This window comes from Tachyglossus aculeatus, chromosome 2 (genome assembly GCF_015852505.1).
Source record: "Tachyglossus aculeatus isolate mTacAcu1 chromosome 2, mTacAcu1.pri, whole genome shotgun sequence".
NCBI classification, from domain to species: domain Eukaryota; kingdom Metazoa; phylum Chordata; class Mammalia; order Monotremata; family Tachyglossidae; genus Tachyglossus; species Tachyglossus aculeatus.
In genome coordinates this window covers 114,468,499-114,490,135 of record NC_052067.1, presented here as the reverse complement: position 1 = coordinate 114,490,135, position 21,637 = coordinate 114,468,499, and the positions used below count along the sequence as shown (strand labels likewise).

The 21,637-nt window shown below is 41.5% G+C and overlaps 1 protein-coding gene across 4 annotated transcripts in view; it reads left to right on the top strand.

Moving 5' to 3' along the window:
- The window catches only part of DIAPH3 (diaphanous related formin 3), a 322,031-nt gene that overhangs the window by 212,180 nt on the left and 88,214 nt on the right, over positions 1 to 21,637 (top strand). Inside the window, exon 26 of one of the 4 annotated variants that reach the window (XM_038741254.1) lies at positions 14,075 to 14,372. The exons of the other annotated variants lie outside the window; for them this stretch is intronic. Within the exon in view, the coding sequence (XP_038597182.1) occupies positions 14,075 to 14,103 (29 nt within the window). The 3' untranslated portion in view covers positions 14,104 to 14,372. Of the gene's footprint in view, positions 1 to 14,074; positions 14,373 to 21,637 lie in introns of those variants that run through there. 4 annotated transcript variants of the gene reach the window in all.

Below are 21,637 nucleotides of genomic sequence, written 5' to 3'. Positions count from 1 at the left end.
TGATCATGTGTCCAGAATATGCTAGTCTATGCTAGACTATGTGTCCAGAATATGCTAGTCTGTCGAATCATTTGGCCTTTCAAAGACCACTTTGGCTTAATTCGCTCCAAAATCCATTTGTTTGTTTTTCAGGCAGTCCATGGTATTTGTAAAAGCAATTCTCCCATATTCTGTATTTACACCCACTCCCCTTGGGGAGCTCATCCACTTCCATGACTTCCAACTACTATATCTACGCAGATGACTCCATTTAAGAACAGCACATTTCAAAGGAATCGATGCTGTTTCTATCATGTTTTTTCACTGTCCAGCTTTCAGATCCATACATCGTCACTGGAAACACCATAGAATTGACAATTTGTATTTTTGTGGCAGTTGTTATACCAGCATATGTCATGAATTTTTTCCAGGCTTGTTGTAACAAGTCTTCCTAACATTAATCTTTGGTGTTTTTCTTGACTACATCTTACTACATCTCAATCTCACCTTTCTTCCCACCTACCCTTGCCGACATTCATTCAATCGTATTTATTTAGCGCTTACTGTGTGCAGAGCACTGTACTAAGTGCTTGGGAAGTACAAGTCGGCAACATATAGAGACGGTCCCTACCCAACAGTGGGCTCACAGTCTAGAAGGGGGAGACAGAAAAAAACAAAACATATTAACAAAATAAAATAAATAGAATGAATACGTACAAATAAAATAGAGTAATAAATACGTACAAACATATATACATATATACAGGGGCTGTGGGGAGGGGAAGGAGGTAAGGCGGGGGGATGAGGAGGGGGAGAGGAAGGAGGGGGCTCAGTCTGGGAGGAAGGGGCTCAGTCACATCCTCCCTCTGGCCTGGAACTTTTTCCCCTTTCATTCTGACAGATTTCCACTCTCCCCATCTTCAAAGCCCAACTAAAATCACATCTCCTCCAAGAGGCCTTCCCTGACTAAGCACTCACTCCCTTGTTTTAGCCCTTTTTCTGTGTCACCTGTGCACTTGGGTCAGTACTCCTTAAGCATTTTGAGGTTCACCCCTCCCCCAGCTCCACAGCACTTATTACACATCCATCTGTAATTCATTTTAATTTCTGTCTCCCCATCTAGGCTGTGAGCTCCTTGTGGGTAGGGATCTGTGAGCTCCTTGTGGGTAGGGATCATTTATACCTAATAATAATACTAACAATAATAATTGTGGTATTTGTTAACCACTAACTATGTGCCAGGCACTGTATTAAGTGCTGGGATAGATACAAGGTAATGGGGTTGGACACAGTTCCTGTCCCACATGGGGCTCACAGTCTCAATCCTATTTTACAGATGAGGTAACTGAGGCACAGAGAAGTTGTGACTTTCCCAAGGCCACAAAGTATTCTAGTGGCAGAGCTGGGATTAGAACTCAGTTCTAATCTGACTACCAAGCCTGAGCTCATTCCTCTGGGCTAAACTGTGTCTCCTTTTTATTGTGCCCTACAAAGCTTTGAATACAGTGCTTTGCACACAGTAAGCATTAATACCATTGATTGATTGGGCCAGTGTACTCTACTCCACCCTAATTCTCCTTGATTTTTCAGCTGCCTTTGATACTGTTGACCACTCCATTTTTCTTGAAACACAATCAAATATTATTTTACTGACAATGTCCTTTTCTGGTTCTCCTCATCCTTCTCTAGCCACTTCTTTTCAGTCTCTTTCACCAGTTCCTGTTCTGCCTCCCATCCCCTACCAGTGGGATTGGTGGTGATGGGGTGGTTCCTCAAGACTCACTTCTGGGTCCTCTTCTATTCTCCATTTACTCTCCATTCTCCATTTATTCCACCTCCACCTCCTCCAGGAGGCCTTCCCAGACTGAGCCCCTTCCTTCCTCTCCCCCTAGTCCCCCTCTCCATCCCCCCATCTTACTTCCTTCCCTTCCCCACAACACCTGTATATATGTATATATGTTTGTACATATTTATTACTCTATTTATTTTACTTGTACATATCTATTCTATTTATTTTGTTAGCATGTTTGGTTTTGTTCTCTGTCTCCCCCTTTTAGACTGTGAACCCTCTGTTGGGTAGGGACTGTCTCTATATGTTGCCAACTTGTACTTCCCAAGCGCTTAGTTCAGTGCTCTGCACACAGGAAGAGCTCAATAAATACGATTGATTGATTGATTGATTAATTCTCCCATATTCTCTATTTACACCTTCTCCCCTTGGAGAGCTCATCCGCTTCCATGACTTCCAACTATCATATCTACGCAGATAACTCCTTTATCTACTTCTTCTATCCCAACCTTTTCCCCTCTGCCATCTTGCATTGCCTCTTGCCTTCTCTACCTGAATGTTCCACCATCACCTCAAACTCATCATGTCCAAAATTGAATTTATCATCTTCTTTCTTAAACTCTTTCTTCTGTCTGACTTTCCCATTACTGTTTCCATCATCCTTCCTGTCTCACAAGCTAGCAACCTCAAAGCATTGGCATTATTCTTGACTCATCTCTTTCATTCAACCCTCCCGTTGACTCGTCTCGTTCATTCAACCTGCATCTTCGGTCAGTTATCAAATCATCCACTTATATCTTCACAACAGCTCCAGAATCCACCCCTCTCTCTCTATCTAAACTGCTACCATGGTGGTCCAAGTACTGCATCAACCCTTATGCTGACCTCCCTTATTTCTAGCCTCTCCCCTCTCTCTCATACTTCACTTTGGGAAGTAGCGAGGTGTAGTGGAAAGAGCACCGTCCTGGGAGTCAGAGGACCTGGGTTCTAATTATTGCTCCACCACTTGTCTGATTGAAGCGCAAATCACTTCACTTCTCTATAACTCAGTTCCCTCACCTGCAAAATGGGAATTCAGTTTCTGTTCTCCCTTTCCCATAGACTGAGAGCCCCATGTAGAACCGGATTTGCTTGTGTGTACCCCAGCACCTGAGGTACAAAACCTCAGTTGCCTCATCTACCTGTAATCTTTTATTAATGTCTCTATCCCGAGCTCTATTGAAAGCTCTTTGAGAGCAGGGTTCAGGTCTACTAATTCTATTGTACACAGTAAGTGAGAAGCAGCGTGGCTCAGTGGAAAGGGCATGGGCTTTGGAGTCAGAGGTCATGGATTCAAATTCCAGCTCTGCCAATTGTCAGCTGTGTGACTTGGGGCTAGTCACTTAACTTCTCTGTGCCTCAGTTACCTGATCTGTAAAGTGGGACAACCTGATCACCTTGTAACCTCCCCAGTGCTTTGAACCGTGCTTTGCATAGTAAGTGCTTAATAAATCCCATTATTATTATTGTTATTAAATACCACAATTATTATTATTCACTGCCTATAATCTTTTTTAGAAAATTGTTTGGCGCACTCCTCAAAAGCATTTTTTCCAGAAAATCGTTCTGCACACTCCTCAAAAATATACACTGTTCACTTAGCTATCTCACCATCAGCTGTGAGACACTCAATAAGGTCCCTCCCTCCTTCTTATCATCGCTTCTCTCCCACTTCATGTCAGCCCAGAACCTACTGACTGTTCTTTGATCTTGTTTCTATCGCTACTGACTCTTTGCTAACTTTCTCCCTCCTGCCTAGAACTCCATCCTTCTTCATATTCATCCAACAACCACTATTCCCATCTTCAAAGATCTTCTCCTTCAGGAAGCCTTCTCTGGCCTTTCTCTCATCTCCCAATCAATTAATATATTTATTGACCACTTACTGAGTGCAGAGTACTGTATTAAGTGCTTGGGAGAATACAGTATAATGGATTTGGTAAACACATTCCCTGCCCAAAGTGATGTTAGAGTCTCTATATTCCCTACATACTTATTAAGCTCTTTCCACCCCTCCCCACTTGACTTCTGTATGTACATATCCTTATATTTAGTTGCCTCCTTTACCTGTAATTTTTTGCTAATGTCTGTATCTCGAGCTGTACTGGTAAACTCCTTTAGGGCAGGGATAGGGTTTACTAACTCTGTTGTATTGTTCTCTACCAAGTGCTTAGCACAGTGCTGTGCACACAGTGAGCACTTAATTATTGTTATTGATTTCAGGACCTAAGCTCATCCATTGTTCCTGATGAAACTGTCCCTATCAGGAGACTTTTCAGTATTATTCTTTCAGTTTTGGGGTAATGTTGGGGGCTTACAGTTCAGAAGAATTCCATAGTAAGGAAACTCACATTATAATACATTTGCCTTGACTGACATCACAAGGCTGCTCATATCCGTTTCTTCCAACATCGCATCATTTTCTATCCAGAAAGACTCTGTTAGGAGAACACTGTGTGATTCTCCAACAACATTGTAATCATGAATTCTAGTGCGTGAAAAAGCACATTATGGAAGAACGTAAAGTACTACAGAATCAGCTAGATTTCCTTCCAATCTTAAGTCAATTCCTGAAGTTCCATTAACACGTTCAGGATAAAACTATGGTACAATAAGGGTATAATTTCTTAAAAAAAAAAATGACAGAAAATCCCTGCCAAATTTTAGCTAAGTTGTATTAATGGGTGGATTTCCTACCAAACACAGTCTTTTGAGATCATTTTTCAGATACGATCACCCTCTTTGTCCCTCCCTCCTGCTGTCTGTCTTTCTCCTACCTATATATCAAGGTATATATTTACATACATGTAGCTTATAAGTCTAAAGCTGCACTGAATAACACATTTAGGTCTTCCGTTAATGGAGGCTTCATAAAAACATATTCACTTTTTATTTACCAATCTTTGTGCCAAGAAACACAAATGAACTTTTTCCTCCTTTGGAACACCTGATTTGCCAAAGAAAACACACCTATCCCTCCAATATTTAGTAGGTCCTAGTGCGTAAATTATGGATTCTATCACCATATTTTTCCAAGTGTGAAAAATAAATAGAAACAGAATTGAGTCAGCTTCTGTCATATGCAATTATTGTTTCTCTCTCGTTATACATTATCACACATGTATATGTATCTTCCCTAAATTATGATTAGACTCTATATTCAACAGTTCCTGCTGTACATATCACCGCATCCCTTGACTCTTTTCTCAGCTGAAATGCAGCAATCTCCTCTGCAAGATTGTAAACTCCTTGAAGGCAAGGACCATGTCTACTAGCCTTATTGTACTCTCCTAGGCACTTAGGACAGTGCTCAAAAAACAGCAGCCATTCAAAAAGTACTATTGATTCACTGGATAAAATTAATTTAAGAATGAGACTTCAAAACTTCAATATTAAAATTACGAAGTCTATAGAAAAGTCTAACCTCAGCACAGTTGTTGCTCTTTTTTTCGCTTATTCAAAACTATCAAATTTCCATTAATTATCCAGTAGGTCGTCGTTGCAATCATCTACCAATTCTGGGACACTAGATTCAGGTTCTCATTCTTAAGACATCACCAGGAATCACACCAACCAAACAGATCATTATGGCAGTGCTGAAGTCTTTACTAGAGAGCTTATGTATGGATAAACTAATACATACTGAGGTAGAGTGGTATTCGTTCATTCATTCAATCATATTTATTGAGCACTTACAGTGTGCAGAGCACTGTACTACAATAAACAGACGTATTCCTGCCCACAACACTCTTACATTCTAGAAAAGGAGAGGAGAGGCAGAAATTAATATAAATAAATGAATTAGTATCCTTCCAGCACCCATCCTGTTATGGAGACCCCTATACCATGGCAGCTTGGTGAAGGCTCATTGGATGCTGACTACAGTCCTTGGCCTTGGGCGATGTCCATTGTTTGCATTGTTTCACTGATTTTTTTTACATTATTTGACCAGTTAGTGGAATATCCTCCGAGAAGTTATGAGGTCAACAGGATGGGTTTGGGTTTTTGGTGCTTTTTTATCTATACCTGGACAGGGGAATTGAATAGTCCCTGTCGCGGCTAGTTTGTTTGCATCATTGTCCTGATAAAGCCCTTCTTAAGAAGAAGCCCCAAGATCTCAGGCCTTGCAAAGAGCACAGACCTGGGAATCAGAGGATCTAGAGTCTCATCCTGGTTCTGTCACTTCCCTGCTGTGTGACTTTGGGCAAGTCACTTAACTTTTCTGTGCCTCAGTTCCCTAATCTGTAAAATGGGAATTAAGAGTGAGCCCCATGTGGGAAATGGATTGTGTCCAATTGGGTTATTTTGTATCTACCCCAGTGCTTAGTACAGTAACAAATATCATCAAAAAATACTTAGTATAGTGGCACACAGTAAGCATTCAATAAATATTGATTAATTTTTTAAAATGATAATTATCTCTGATTTTGTAAGACTGTTGGTTTTACTTGTTTTTTCATCAGAGCTGGGGTTTTTCCTTGTCTCGCTTTCCACACATTGACTATAATATTAGCTACACGCTTGCTCAAATAGGAATTTTGAAATAATAATAAGCAGTGAATGGTATTTATTGAATACTTGTAGTGTGCAGAACACTTGGACTAAGTGTTTGAGAGAGTGCAATCTAATAGAGTTAGTAGTCATTATTTCTGCCCTCAAGGAGAAGCATTGTGGCTCAGTGGAAAGAGCACGGGCTTGGGAGTCAGAGGTCATGGGTTCTAATCCCAGCTCCGCCACTTGTCAGCTCTGTGACTTCAGACAAGTCATTTAATTTCCCTGTGCCTCAGTTCCCTCATCTGTAAAATGGGGATTAAGACTGAGCCCCACGTGGGACAACCTTGATTACCTTGTATCCCCCCCATGCTTAGAACAGTGCTTGGCACCTAGTAAGCGATTAACAAATACCAACATTATAAGGAGCTTGTAATCTAGTTGAGAGACTATTAAAATAAATTGCAAAATGGGAAGTGGGAGAATATAAGGCTATCTGCATTTTAAAGATATCTACATAAGTGCCATGGGGGAAGAATAATGAAAAACAGTCAATGACAACTGATTCTTTTTTACAACGGAAGCAGTTAAGACTATTAAACCTGGTTCTCCAAGGTGCCATAGTTGACTCTACTGGTTATTTGGCCATTTTGTGAGCAGTATTAACTCTTCCATAAATCTAAGGGATACATTTTGAACTATATTGCAAGCCTAAAAGTGGAATTTAATGGAGTCTGTTCCCATTATATGCATAAGTACCTGGCTAAGTTGATGTTTCTTTATTTGCCTGTTGATTTCTATAGGAATCTCATTAGTTGCGGGTGCTTTACCATTTTTCATGGTTGCACTAATGACATTCGATTCAGTTGGTGAAAAGGCTATGGCTTCATATTTGGCTTGTTCTCTAGGCTTCATAGAACCTTTTCCTCAGTGGCTTTAAAAAAAGATTGTTCCCATCTCTGAAGAATGTCTTCTTATTAGTAGTGGTGACAAAAAGGCCTGCATACACTAAACATCTTATTACTTTATATATATATATATATATATATATATATATATATATATATATATATACCCTGAGGATAGGATGTTATATATGCATATGTATCCTCTAGAATCTAAGCTCATTGTGGGCAGGAAATGGGTCTGTTATATTATGTTCTATTCTCCCAAGCGCTTAGTTCCGTGCTCTGAACACAGTAAGCATTCAATAAATATGATTGACATATAAACAAATATTTTAATAGGGTTAAATATATAAATATATATGGCATGAAACCTTATAAAAATGATTTGTCACACTACCATACAGTTGTCTTTCTTAACGTTAAGTATCATTGAGACAAACACTGTGCTTATTATAAGTAACTATAGAATGTTTTATAATTTGTTCAGTATTCAAAAGCTATTTTAAAGCAGCTTCCAGTTGTTCTTATCAAAAACAGGATTTCTGTATGAAATTAACTGGCTGCCAAAGAGAAACAGATGGCTACATATTTCAATTTTCAAATTGTGCAGGAGTTGATGTAATAAATGCTGTAAGTCACGATAAGATTTTTTTTCAGTATGATCATTTTGCTTATTTGAAGCCAACTCAGGATATAGCATACTATAGTCCCAAGATTAAATAGCCAATGGGAAGAAATTTTTATGTAAATGTCACCTATTTGTATGCATGCTTGCATCATGCAGAGACTTACTTTGCTCATGCTGTTCAGATTTTCATCAGACTGCATACCAATCAATTGCTTTTTCTCATCACGGTATACAGAACCTTATAACTGTGATAACATCGGTTAAATTTATTGTCTTATAATGGAGAACTCAATCACTGAGGCATCTTCTTTGCACATCACTTTGAATACTACTTAAGTGCAACAAGCCTCTATAATCAGTGGTTATTTACATAGTCTGCACTTCTAACTCAAAAGCAGGGAACTGTTGCTGTGATGATCTCTTAAACATTAGATTGATGCAGAGTAGAATAATGTGAATTTCTGTGAAATTTTCTCATTGTGAGATGAAATGATTAATACGTCCAGATTTTAGTAAGCCGTTAGTCTCTCAACTCCAGTTACATGTGGGGAATAGAGAGCCTGGACCTCACCCTCACAGCTTTCCTGGTATCCAACCTATCCAACCTCTCTCCTTGGAGCTGGGAAATAGCTGGAAATGGAGCCAAGACGTCTACTCCATGATTTGCCCCCTCCTGTAGATGGGATTCCCTTTGACCTCATCGGTCTCCAAGGTCATGTCAGAGTCTATTCTCACCCCCAGTGATGAAAAGACAGACGTCTTTCTTGGCCTCATCATGCTGTGACAACACGCCACATTCTTTCTCCATCCTATTCTGCTAAGAAAGCCTGCAGGATCTTAGGCGTGTGTCCAGGATCTGGACCAAAGTTAACAGAAGTGTTAACTCCACAGGGCTGTACAACAGCTGCATTTTATCTAATTACAGAGCCACTGTCCTAGAAGAGGCAACGGACTTGGGTCAGCTGCTTTGTTCTATGCCAGTACTTAGTTGCTGACTCTTGTTTAGTAATGACAGAGATGGAGTGGCGTTTAATGTGAGCTCTACACTGTGAGCTCATTGTGGGCAGGGAAATTCACTGTTTATTGTTGCGTTGTTCCTTCCCAAGCGCTTAGTACAGTGCTCTGCACACAGTAAGCGCTTAATAAATCTGATTGAATGAATGAATATACTCTGTGAAGAGCACAGTACTAAGCATTTGGGAGAAATGCTAGTGCTGGGTTTTTTTTTTTCTTTTTCGGTGAGACTGCAGACTTCAGAACATCTGTACTTGGATATCTCACCAACACCTCAAATTTAACATGTCCAAAAGAGAACTCCTCATCTTCCCACCTGAATCCTTTCCTCCCCATGACTTTGTCCCTCCCTGTAGACAGCACCACCATCCGCCCCATCTCATAAGCCAATAACCTTGTGCTATCCTCATCTCATCTCTCATTTAACCCACATATTCAATCTGTCATCAAATCCTGTTGGTTCATCCTTCACAACATTGTTAAAAATCCTATCTTTCCTATCCAACCAACTGCTACCACGTTAATCCAAACATTTATCTTATCCCACCTTGATTACTGTGATCGTACTGCCTGCTGACCTCCCTATCACTTTTCTCTCTGCACTTCAATTCATACTTCACTCTCCGGCCTGGATCATTTTTTTTTTTTTTTTTTACAAAACTGTTCAGTCCATGTTTCCCCACTTATAGAGAACTTCCAATGGTTGCCAATCCACCTCCACATAAAACAGAAACTCCTTACCATTGGCTTTAAAGTACTTACCTTTCGCCCTCCTACCTTATCTCTCTAATTTCCTATTACAACCCAGCCCGCACACTTCATTCCTCTAACGCCAACCTACACCCTATCTCAGATCTTGTCCGTCTCGCCACCAACATCCTGCCTCTTGCTTGAAACTCCCCCTTCATATCCAACAGAAGATCACTCTCCCCATCTTCATAGCCTCCTCCAAGAGGCCTTCCATTACTAAGCCACATTTCCTCTTCTCCCACTCCCTTCTATGTGTCCCTTGCACTTGTATTTGTTTTCTTAATTCACCACAGCCTCAGCCCCACAGAATTTATGTACATATCTGTAATTTATATTATTGTCTGTCTTTCCATCTAGACTATAAGCTCCTTGTGGGCAGGAGGTGTATCTACCAACTCTTGTACTCTCCCAAGTGCATAGAAGTGCATAGTGCTTGGGTCTGAGACTTGGATGAAAGCTCTTTTTTTATGTTATTCATTAAGCACATAATAAGTATCAAGCACTATTCTAAGTGCTAGGGTAGGTACTTTCCAAGTGCTTAATACAGTGCTCTGCACCAAGTAAGCATTCAATAAATTCGATTGAAAGAATGAATACCAGTTAATTCAATCGAATACAGTCCCTGTCCTGCACGGGACTCACTGTCAAGTAGGAGGAAGTACAAGTATTTAATCCCTAATTTACAGTTGAGGGAACTGAAGCACAGAGAAGTTAAATGACTTGCCCAAGGTCATGCAGCAGCCTCATTGTAGGCAGGAAACATATCCACCCACTCTGTTATATTTCAATATCCCAAGCTGAACTGTGTATACAGTAAGCACTCAATAAAATGATTGATTGATTGATAAAAGGTACAAATCCAAAGGCAAAGTTGACACAGAAAGTAGAGGGAGTAGGAGATATGAGGACCTAGTCAGAGCCCTCTTGAAAGAAATGTGATTTTAATAAGACTTTGAAGGTGGGGTGAGTGATCTATTATCGTAGATCTAGTGGGCAAGGCAGTACACGTAAATCAATCCTTTATATTCTGAAGATTATGCTTCTAATGGCGAAGTTGAAATCATGGACACAGGTGGGACAGAAAAGGCTAAGGTCTAACCAATACCATGTTCCACATGCTGCACAAATCTAGTGTATATAATCCACGGAACCCCTTTCCAGGTGTCAAACAACTTTCAGGAAGAAACTCCTCAGGGATCTTTGGACAAGCCAATTGGCCCTCTTTATTTGCCTTTCGTGATCCCCCTCCCAGGTTACTTGGAGAGAAGGAAGTGCAATGAATTGTCTCTGGGAAATGTAGGCTTTATATTTCCCACTTGCGGTTTACATGCAGGAAATGCCCTTCAACTTTTGGGAAATATAGTACTGTTAGGAAGAGACCTTATTTCATATTACTCTTCCCCTCACCCACTTAACTCTGCTTCCTAAAGCAGTTTTAGTGTTTAGAAAGTGTGTATCATGCTGATGTCTTTTTACCTTACTTCACACGTGCTGTCTTTCCTTCTCGGTAGCTCAGTTACTTAAGTAGTCTTCTACCATCCATTCCCCTCCCACATTTCACCCAGCAAAGCTGTGTGGCTGTGAACATTGCTCATTCTGGAGAGTAGACCGCTTCCAATCCCTGGCTGTTTTTAATTTTTTTCCTGCCCTTTTAAACTAAGAGGCAGAGGATGTCTTCTGAAGTAGGTCTAGCTTACAGAAGGTTGGATATTCCAGCAGTTTTACAGGCCTTCAGAGAACACTAAACATTGCTCATTCTGGAGAGTAGACTGCTTCCAATCCCTGGCTGTTGCTAATTTTTTTCCTGCCTTTTTAAACTAAGAGGCAGAGGATGTCTTCGGAAGTAGGTCTAGCTTACAGAAGGTTGGATATTCCAGCAGTTTTACAGGCCTTCAGAGAACACTAAACATGTTTCTCCATTGTTGCCAAACTTTCTTTGTAAATATCATAAACACTATACTAAGTGTGAATAGTCAGATATTTTAGAAGTAAACAAATAAATTCAGGTTATCAATATTCTTTTCATTTCCAATAACAGTAACAGTGTTAAGTGCTTACTCTGTGCAGTGCTCTTTACTAAGCCTTGGGAAAGAAATACATGGGTAAGGTTATAGACATGATTAATGACTCCCAAGGGATTCACAATCTAAGAATGTGGGCTGGTGTGTTGGGGGAGAGGGTTCATTCATTCAGTCGTATTTATTGAGCGCTTACTGCGTGCAGAGCACTGTACTGAGCGCTTGGGAAGTACAAGTTGGCAACATATAGAGACGGTCCCTACCCAGCAGTGGGCTCAGTGATACATTAGGATACAGTAGTCTTCTAGACTGTGAGCCCGCTGTTGGGTAGGTACCGTCTCTATATGTTGCCAACTTGTACTTCCCAAGTGCTTAGTACAGTGCTCTGCACTCAGTAAGCGCTCAATAAATACGATTGAATGAATGAATAAATTAGGAAAGGCAACCAAAAATACAAAAGACAAGGCAAGGACAAGCATTAACGTAACACAGTGTTTTACGCTCCTCTCAAAGCCCAACGGTGAAGTCTCCGCTGAGGTGGCCTTCTCAATATTCTAAAGATTGAGAAGGTATTATACTGCTACTGGGTGAGTCTTTCCCTGGGGTCTCTCATTCAACCCACATATTCAAACCAGTACTAAATCCTGTCAGTCCCACCTTCACAACATCGCTACAATCCACCCTTTCCTCTCCATCCAAAATGCTACTGCATTAATACAATCACTCATCCTATCCTGCCTGAATCACTGTATCAGCCTCCGTGCTGACCTCCCTGCCTCCTGTCTCTCCTCACTCCAGTCCGTACTTCACTCTGCTGCTCAGATCATTTTTCTGCAAAAATGTTCAGGACATGTCACATTGCTCCTCAGAAAACTACAGCGGTTGCCCATCCATCTCCACATCTAACAGAAACTCCTCACCATCGGCTTTAAAGCACTCCACCTCTTGCCCCTTCCTATGTCACCTTGCTACTCTCCTTCTGCAACTCAGCCTGCACACTTCACTCCTCTAGTGCTAATCTTCTTACTGTGCCTTGATCTCCTCAGTCTCGCCACTGATCCCTTGCCCACATCCTGCCTCTGGCCTGGAATGCCCTCCCTCCTCAAATCTGACAATTACTCTCCACCCCTGCCCTGCCAAAAAGCCTTAATGAAGGCACATCTCCTCCAAGACACCTTCCTAGACTAAGCCCCCCTGCTTCTCTTTTCCCACTCCCTTTGCTCTTCCCCCTCCCAGCCCCAAAGCACTTATGTACATAAGTAATAATTACATATCTGTAATTTATTTCTATTGATGTCTGTCTCCTCCCCTCTATACTGTAAGGTTGCTGTGGGCAGGGAATGTGTTTATTGTTGAATTTGTACTCTCCCAAGCACTTAGCACAGTGGTCTGCACACAGTAAATGCTCAATAAATGTGACTGAATGGATGAATGAAGTGGAAAGAGCATAGGGGTTCTAATCCCAGCTCCACCCTTTGCCTGCTGGGTGATCTTGTGCAAATCACTTAACTTCTCTGTGCTTGTTTCCTCATCTGTAAAATGGGGATTCAGTGCCTGTTCTCCCTCCTATTTAGACTGTGAGCCCTATGTGGGCTAGAGACTGTGTCCTTCCTGATTAACTTACATTCATTCATTCATTCAGTCGTATTTATTGAGCGCTTACTGTGTGTAGAGCACTGTACTAAGCACTTGGGAAGTACAAGTTGGCAACATATAAAGACAGTCCCTACCCAACAATGGGCTCACAGTCTGGAAGCGGGAGACAGACAACAAAACAAAACATGTAGACAGGTACCAAAGTCATCAGAATATACCCCAGCATTAGAACAGTGCTTGACACATAGTAAGGTCTTAACAAGTATTATCATTATTATTAATCATAATATTGAGGCATTCAAAAAACAGCAATTTCCAACTCTTCCCCCATTCCCAGTCTGACCTTTATCCATTCAAAGTTTGGGTCAGGGACTTTTTGATCTCAAAATAAATATCTGTGAGTCTCTCCCTCTTTCTCTGTCCCTCTGCCACGTGCCCATCCTTAGTTTGAGCACTCTACTGTTTCTGTGCCCCAGATTTAGGAATACTATTGAACAGGGATACAAATTATATTAGGATTTGTGGCAGGCCTCTTACTGCAATACACATAAATGTTGCACTGATCATTCTAGATCTAGATCAGATTTCAAAGATTCTAGACTGTGAGTCCATTGTTGGGTAGGAACCATCTCTATATGTTGCCAACTTGTACTTCCCAAGCGCTTAGTACAGTGCTCTGCACACAGTAAGCGCCCAAGCGCTTAAATACTACTGAATGAATCTAGAAGACATGGAATATACTCCATGTAAAAATTCCCAAATGCATTGTTTATTTAGGGAGAGTCAAAGTCAATAACATTTTAGAAATAGTGCAAAATATTTTCTTTCAGTTTATGACCTGTCTGTACAATTGAATATCAAGTTTCACAGGTAATGAATTTTAAAAAATGAGGGAACAGTTTGATATTGAAAGCTTCAGCAATTGAAGACGTCCATATTCAGAACAATGAAGCCAGCAGCAGCTCTGCAGCATTTCCTACATTATTTTGCAAAAGAATCTTGAACATCTTGGATTTGACCAATATTTTGTGTATGAGGACTTGCTTACATCTATGGCCATTCAGTCCTGTTTGCTCTCTCCTGAAGCTGATATGAATTTTGGATATCTTAAATTCAGGCTTTTTGTTTTATCTTTGTATCTTATAATTAGCTGATCCTTTGAAGAGCACTTTTAAAATATAAAATGAATAAAGATTTAAACATTCTGACTGCTCGATTACATGCAGGTATTAGCTATGGATAACACTTTTTTTAATATGATAGACCTTCTTACTTGTGACATACCAATTGGGATTATATCCATTTTGCTGCATATTTGGTTTCCTCATCTGGATGGGCATTTTCAACATGCATGGAAAATAGGAACAGCAGAAAGTTTTAAAACAGAACACATTGACCTTTGGTATTTTATATAGGGACAACTTCAATTTCCCTCACGATTGCTCAATCCACTCTCAGGTCTTAAAAACTAGTAGTGTGTTCAATAATCATTCCACACCTTAAATATGTCACCTTCAGTTTACTATAAAACTAGTAAAATTCCTTTTAATGCATTCATTTATCAATGAATAGTACTTAGGTGCTTACTCTGTGTAGGGCATTATGCAATATGTGTGGGGCAGTAAAAGAGATTTAGTAGGCAGGATCCCTGTCCTCAATCTAGTGATGTAAAGATACATTAAAATAAATCACGGATAGGAGAAATAACTAAGGGTAAAAATTTGTGTGCACATGCTATGAATCAGTGGTGGGGTGAATAAACAAAGTGCTTAGGGCTCGTGGACTCATGACAGTACAGAGAGGGACTAGGGTGGAGAGATGAGGTTAGTCAGGGAAGGCTTCCTGGAGAAGATGTAATTTTAATAGGGCTTTGAGGATGGACAGAGTAGTGATCTAGCATATGCATGAGCAAAGAGTTGATGGTAAGCAAAGTGAATGAGGCATGACTGTAGATTGGCATTTGAGAAGCCAAATGTATCAGCTAGGTTATGGTGGGAGAGGACCGAGGAGAAGTAGTGGGGATAAAGATGATTGAGTGCCCCTAAAACCTATGAGGAGCATTGCTTCTTGGTATGGAGATGGTTTGGCAATCACTGGAGGTTTGTGAAGAGGGAGACATGCACAGAACAATGTTTTTGAAAAATGATATAGGCATTGTAGTGAAATATGGACTGGAAACAGGAGGCACTGGAGGCAGGGAAGTCAATGAAGAGCTGATTCAGTAGTTGAAACATGTTATGACACGTACTTGGACCAATATGGTGACAGTTTGGATGGAAAGGAGGGGGTAGATTCTGGATATATTATGAAGATAGAACCGAGATGACTTGGTACCTGAATAACTATGCAGATGGAAGAGTAGAGACAAGGATAATCCCGAAGTTGTGGGTTTATGAAATAGGGAGGAAAGGAAAGTCAGGTGTGAGGAGGGGCGGTGAAGATGAGTGTGAAGAGAGAATGAGAGTTCAGTTTTGAGACATGAGTTTGAGGTATAGCATGAGTTTGAGATCTAAGTAGTGATATCTGAAGGCAGAAGGAAATCTGAGGTTGAAGGGAGTGAGGTCAGAGCCGGACAGGTAAATTTAGGAGTCATCTGCATAGAGATGGTAGTTGTAGGAGCTCCCCAAGGAAGTGGGTATAAATTGAGGATAGAAAGGGGTACAGAACTTAGCTTTGGAGGACCCCTCGCAGGAATTGAGAGGCAGAGGAGAAGCCAGCAAAAGAGACCAAGGAAAGTTTTGCTAGAGAGGTAAGAGAAGAACCATAAGAGGGAAGGGTCAGTGAACCAAGGATTTCTAGGAGACTAGGAGTGGTCCACCATATCAAAGACTACTGAAAACTAATGGAGAAGCAGCATGGTCTAATGGAAAGGACATGGGCGTCAGAGAATCTGGCTTCATCACTGGTCTGCTGTTTGACCTAGAGCGAGTCACAACATGGCATAGTGGATAGAACATGGGCCTGGGAGTAAAAAGGTCATGGGTTCTAATTCCAGCTCTGTCACTTGTCTGCTATGTGACCTTGGGCAAATCACTTTACTTCTTTGTACCTGTTACCTTATCTGTAAAATTAGGATTGAGACTGTGAGCCCCACATGGGACGGTGACTGTATCCAACCTGATTTGCTTTTGTCTACCCTAGTGCTTTGTACTGTGACCGGCACATAGTAAGTGCCTAAAAAATACCATAAATATTAATTATTATTGTTGTTGTTACTATTGTTATTCTCTGTGCCTCAGTTTCATTCATGAAAGACAGACCAAATGTGGTAGCAATTTGGACGGAGAGGAAGGGGCGGATTTTGGTAATGTTGTGAAGGTAGAACTGACAGGATTTAATGATGGCTTGAATATGTCGGTGGAACGAGACAGGAGTCAAGGATAATACAAAGGTCATGGACTTGTGAGACGGGAAGGATGGTGGTGCTAAATCCTGCTCCCTCCTACTTAGATTCTTGAGCCCCATGTGGGACAAGGACTAGGTATCTAGTATCTAGCCCAGAACCTAGAATAGTGCTTGAAACATACACAGTAAGAACTTAACAAGAATCACTGACAAGAGGATTAGGTTGGAGTAGAGTCCATTAGATTTGATAGTCATTGATGACTGGAAACAGCAGTTAATCTAAACAGTTTATTGAGCACTTGGGAGAGTACCGTATAATGCAGTTGATATACACAATCCTGCCTTTATGGGGATACAGACATTTAAACAAATTACAGATAGATGTAGAGGGGATGTAAACTGGTTTACATGGAGTCATGGAATGAGTTAGAGAAGCGGAGTCAATGGCAATAACCAAATCATTCAAGGAGTTTGAACAGGAGTGGTAGGAAGTAGATGGAGCCTAATCCTCCTCGACCCCTCAGCTACCTTCGACACAGTTGACCGTCCCCTTCTTCTGGAAACATTATCCAACATCAGCTTCACTGACATTGTCCTCTCTTGGTTCTCCTATCTTTCTGGCCACTTATTCTCAATCTTTCATGGGCTTCTCCTCTGCCTCCCACCCACTTACTCTTGTGGGTCCCTCAAGGTTAATATCTAGGTCCTATTGGTTTCAACTACCACCTCTTTGTGGATGATACCACCCACATCTACATCTCCAGCCCTTATCTCTATCCCTCTATGCATTATCTCATTTCCTCCTGCCTTTAAAACATCTCTACTTGGATATCCCTCCTACCATTCCTTTCCAAACTCCTAAAACAAGTCGTCTGCACCCGCTGCCTCGAATTCCTTGATGCCAACTCTCTCCTTGACCCCCTCCAATCTGGCTTCCATCCCCTACACTCCACCGAAACTGCCCTCTCAAAGGTCACGAATGACCTCCTTCTTGCCAAAGCCAACAGCTCCTACTCTATACTAATCCTCCTTGACCTCTCAGCTGCCTTTGACACTGTGGACCACCCCCTTCTCCTCAACACACTATCCAACCTTGGCTTCACAGACTCCGAACTCTCCTGGTTCTCCTCTTATCTCTCCGGCCGTTCATTCTCAGTCTCCTTTGTGGGCTCCTCCTCTCCTCCCATCCCCTTACTGTAGTGGTTCCTCAAGGGTCAGTTCTTGGTCCCCTTCTTTTCTCTACACTCACTCCCTTGGTGAACTCATTCGCTCCCACGGCTTCAACTATCATCTCTATGCTGATGACACCCAAATCTACATCTCTGCCCCTGCTCTCTCTCCCTCCCTTCAGGCTCGGGTCTCCTCCTGACTTCAGGACATCTCCATCTGGATGTCTGCCCGCCATCTAAAACTCAGTATGTCCAAGACTGAACTCCTTATCTTCCCTCCCAAACCCTGCCCTCTCCCTGACTTTCCCGTCACTGTAGACGGCACTACCATCCTTCCCATCTCACAAGCCTGCAACCTTGGTGTCATCCTTGACTCTGCTCTCTCGTTCGCCCTGCATATCCAATCCATCATCGAAACCTGCCGGTCTCACCTCCGCAACATCGCCAAGATCTGCCCTTTCCTCTCCATCCAAACCGCTATCTTGCTGGTTCAGTCTCTCATTTTATCCTGACTGGATTACTGCATCAGCCTTCTCTCTGATCTCCCATCTTCCTGTCTCTTCCCACTTCAGTCTGTACTTCACGCTGCTGCCCAGATCATCTTTGCTAGCTCTCTTCCTCCCTTCACGGCCCTACTGAGAGCTCACCTCCTCCAGGAGGCCTTCGCAGACTGAGCCCCTTCCTTCCTCTCCCTCTTGTCCCCCTTTCCATCCCCCCATATTACCTCCTTCCCTTCCCCACAGCACCTGTATATATGTATATATGTTTGTACATATTTATTACTCTATTTTACCTGTACATATCTATTCTATTCATTTTATTTTGTTAGTATGTTTGGTTTTGTTCTCTGTCTCCCCCTTTTAGACTGTGAGCCCACTGTTGGGTAGGGACTGTCTCTATATGTTGCCAACTTGTACTTCCCAAGCGCTTAGTACAGTGATCTGCACACAGTAAGCGCTCAATAAATACGATTGATTGATCTTTGTGCAGAAATGCTCTGGGCATGTTACTCCCCTCTTCAAAAATCTCCAGTGGCTGCCTGTCAACCTACACATCAAGGAAAAGCTCTTCACTCTCGGTTTCAAGGCTCTCCATCACCTCGCTCCCTCCTATCTCACCTCCCCTCTGTCCTTCTACAGCCCAGCCCGCACCCTCCGCTCCTCTGCCACCGCTAACCTCCTCACTGTACGTCATTCTCACCTGTCCCCCCGTCGACCCCCGGCCCATGTCCTCCGCCTGGCCTAGAATGCCCTCCCTCTGCACATCCGCCAACCTAGCTCTCTTTCTCCCTTCAAAGCCCTACTGAGAGCTCACCTCTTCCAAGAAGCCTTCCCAGACTGATCCCCCTTTTTTCCTCTCCTCCTCCCCATCCCCCCGCCCTACCTCCTTCCTCTCCCCACAGCACCTGTATATATGTTTATACAGATTTATTACTCTATTTATTTTACTTGTACATATTTACTATTCTATTTATTTTGTTAATGATGCGCATTTAGCTTTAATATTATTTATTCTGACGACTTGACACCTGTCCACATGTTTTGTTTTGTTGTCTTTCTCCCCCTTCTAGACTGTGAGCCCGTTGCTGTGTAGGGACCATCTCTATATGTCGCCAACTTGTACTTCCCAAGCGCTTAGTACAGTGCTCTGCACACAGTAATCGCTCAATAAATACGATTGAAAGAATGAATGAATATCCTCCCATTATCTCAATCTTAACATGTACAAAACAAAACTCCTTATCTTCACACATCCTGTCCCCTGCTGACTTTCCCATCACTGTAGATGGCACCACCATCCTTTCTGTCTTACAAGCCGTAACCTTGGTGTTATCCTTGACTCCTTGCTATCATTCAACCCACATATTCCATCCATCACTAAATCCTGTCAGCTCCACCTTCACAGCATTGATAAAATCCATCCTTTCCTCTCCAACCAAACTGCTAACATCACTCATCCTATCCCGCCTGAAATACTACATCAGCCTCCTTGCTGACCTTCCAGCCTCCTGTCTCTCCCCACTCCAGTCCATACTTCACTCTGATGCCCAGATCATTTTTCTACAAAAGCATTCAGAACATGTCACCCCACTCCTCAGATAACTCCAGTGGCTACCCATCTACCTCCACATCAAACAAAAACTCCTCACCTTTGGCTTTAAAGCACTCAATCACCTTGCCCCGCCCATCCCCACAACACTTACTACAACTGTAATTTACTTATATCAATGTTTGTCTCCCCCCATCGAGACTGTAAGTTCGTTTTGGGTAGGGAATATGAATGTGTCTGTTTCTCATTCTACTGTATTCTCACAAGTGCTTAGTACAGTGCTCTGCACACAGTAAATAAATAGGAATGAATGAATGAGTGAATAGGGCAATAGATGGAAGATCCCTGCCTTCATTCTTCATGGGCAGGTAGTTATTTAAACAAATTACAGATAGGATTGGAGAGGGTGGAGCTGATTTGCATGGCGTAATGGAATGAGTTATACGAGAAGTGAAGCCAATGGGAATTCATTCATTCAATCGTATTTATTGAGCGCTTACTGTGTGCAAAGCATTGTACTAAAATCTTGGGAAAGTACAATACTGCAATAAAGAGAGACTGTCCCTGTCCACAAGGAACTCCCAGTATAGAGGAAGGGAGACAGACCTAAACAACTTGTTTAAGGAGTTTGGACAGGAGTGATAGGAAATAGGTGGTGCAATAGATGGAGGATGCAGTAAGAGGATTTTGTGGAGAGATAAGGCACAATTGGGCATGTTCGACATCAGGGGAATGAGCCAATGGACACTGAGTGGTAAAGGTGACAGTGAGGGAGAGGAGAAGAGTGCAAGTATTTCAATAATGTGCAAAGGGATGGTCAGAGGTGCTGGTCAAGGGGATTGCTAGTTTTATGATGAAATAAGATTGTAAATATACGCCAGTAATTTATAATGATTAAGCAGGAATCAGATTTCCCTAGATCTGTGTTCATTTATAAATTTGATCAGAGTAAAATAATTCAATGTTGTGGTATATGTACACAAGTTAGCATCAATGTCCTCATCATGTCAGAAGCATTGCATAAGTCTATCTGACATTCTCACCCTCATCCAAACATTTCTGTACAAATAATTCACTTCCAGGCTTAAGCTTTTGGGGTTTTTCTATGCACCTGACCCCTGTAATACTGGTAATGTCCTGTGAAGTTGTGATGCCTTATAGGTTATCCACTGAAGGGGTAAGTTCAATGCGAAACACAGCAGCTCTGTGTGTCACTCCACAATTGGCCTCTGTGTGCCCACCCTTGAAAATTCATATAAACTGCTCAGAGCACATGTGCAGTTACAAGACCACTATGAGGAAGTGTTCTGTAAGAGCACCCGTATTAAAATGCACTACTCACAAAGAAGTGTTGAGCAAGACTGCAATGTCTATCCTTAGTTTTGCAATAAAAAGGGATTGGCTTACAATTATAAAAAATTCCTCATTCAAAATCATTAAATTTTTAGAAAGGGCTTATCATTTATTCATTTCACTCTGATACATTTTATAAATGAACCCAGATATAGGAAGAAGGATCCCTGCTTAATTCATGAAGTATGGGGTTAAAATTTCATGGCTAACAAAAGTCAACAGATAGATCCCCAAATCATTATTTTATTGTTTTTTTAAACACCTCCTTTACCAACCAGGCACTGTCTATCTGAATGGAGATGAAAAAGTATTAGCTATTGTTTGTGTAAGTCTTAATAATCTTGAAAAGCCTAAATAATTATTCATTCTTCCTTTCTCCAGCCCGCTAATCCCAACTCCTCAACTTTTTCTTGAGTTCTTTTAAATTTTGTAAAAATGTATACTTTATTTGATGTGTGCTCTGCACACAGTAAGCGCTCAATAAATACGATTGATTGATTGATGTTTCA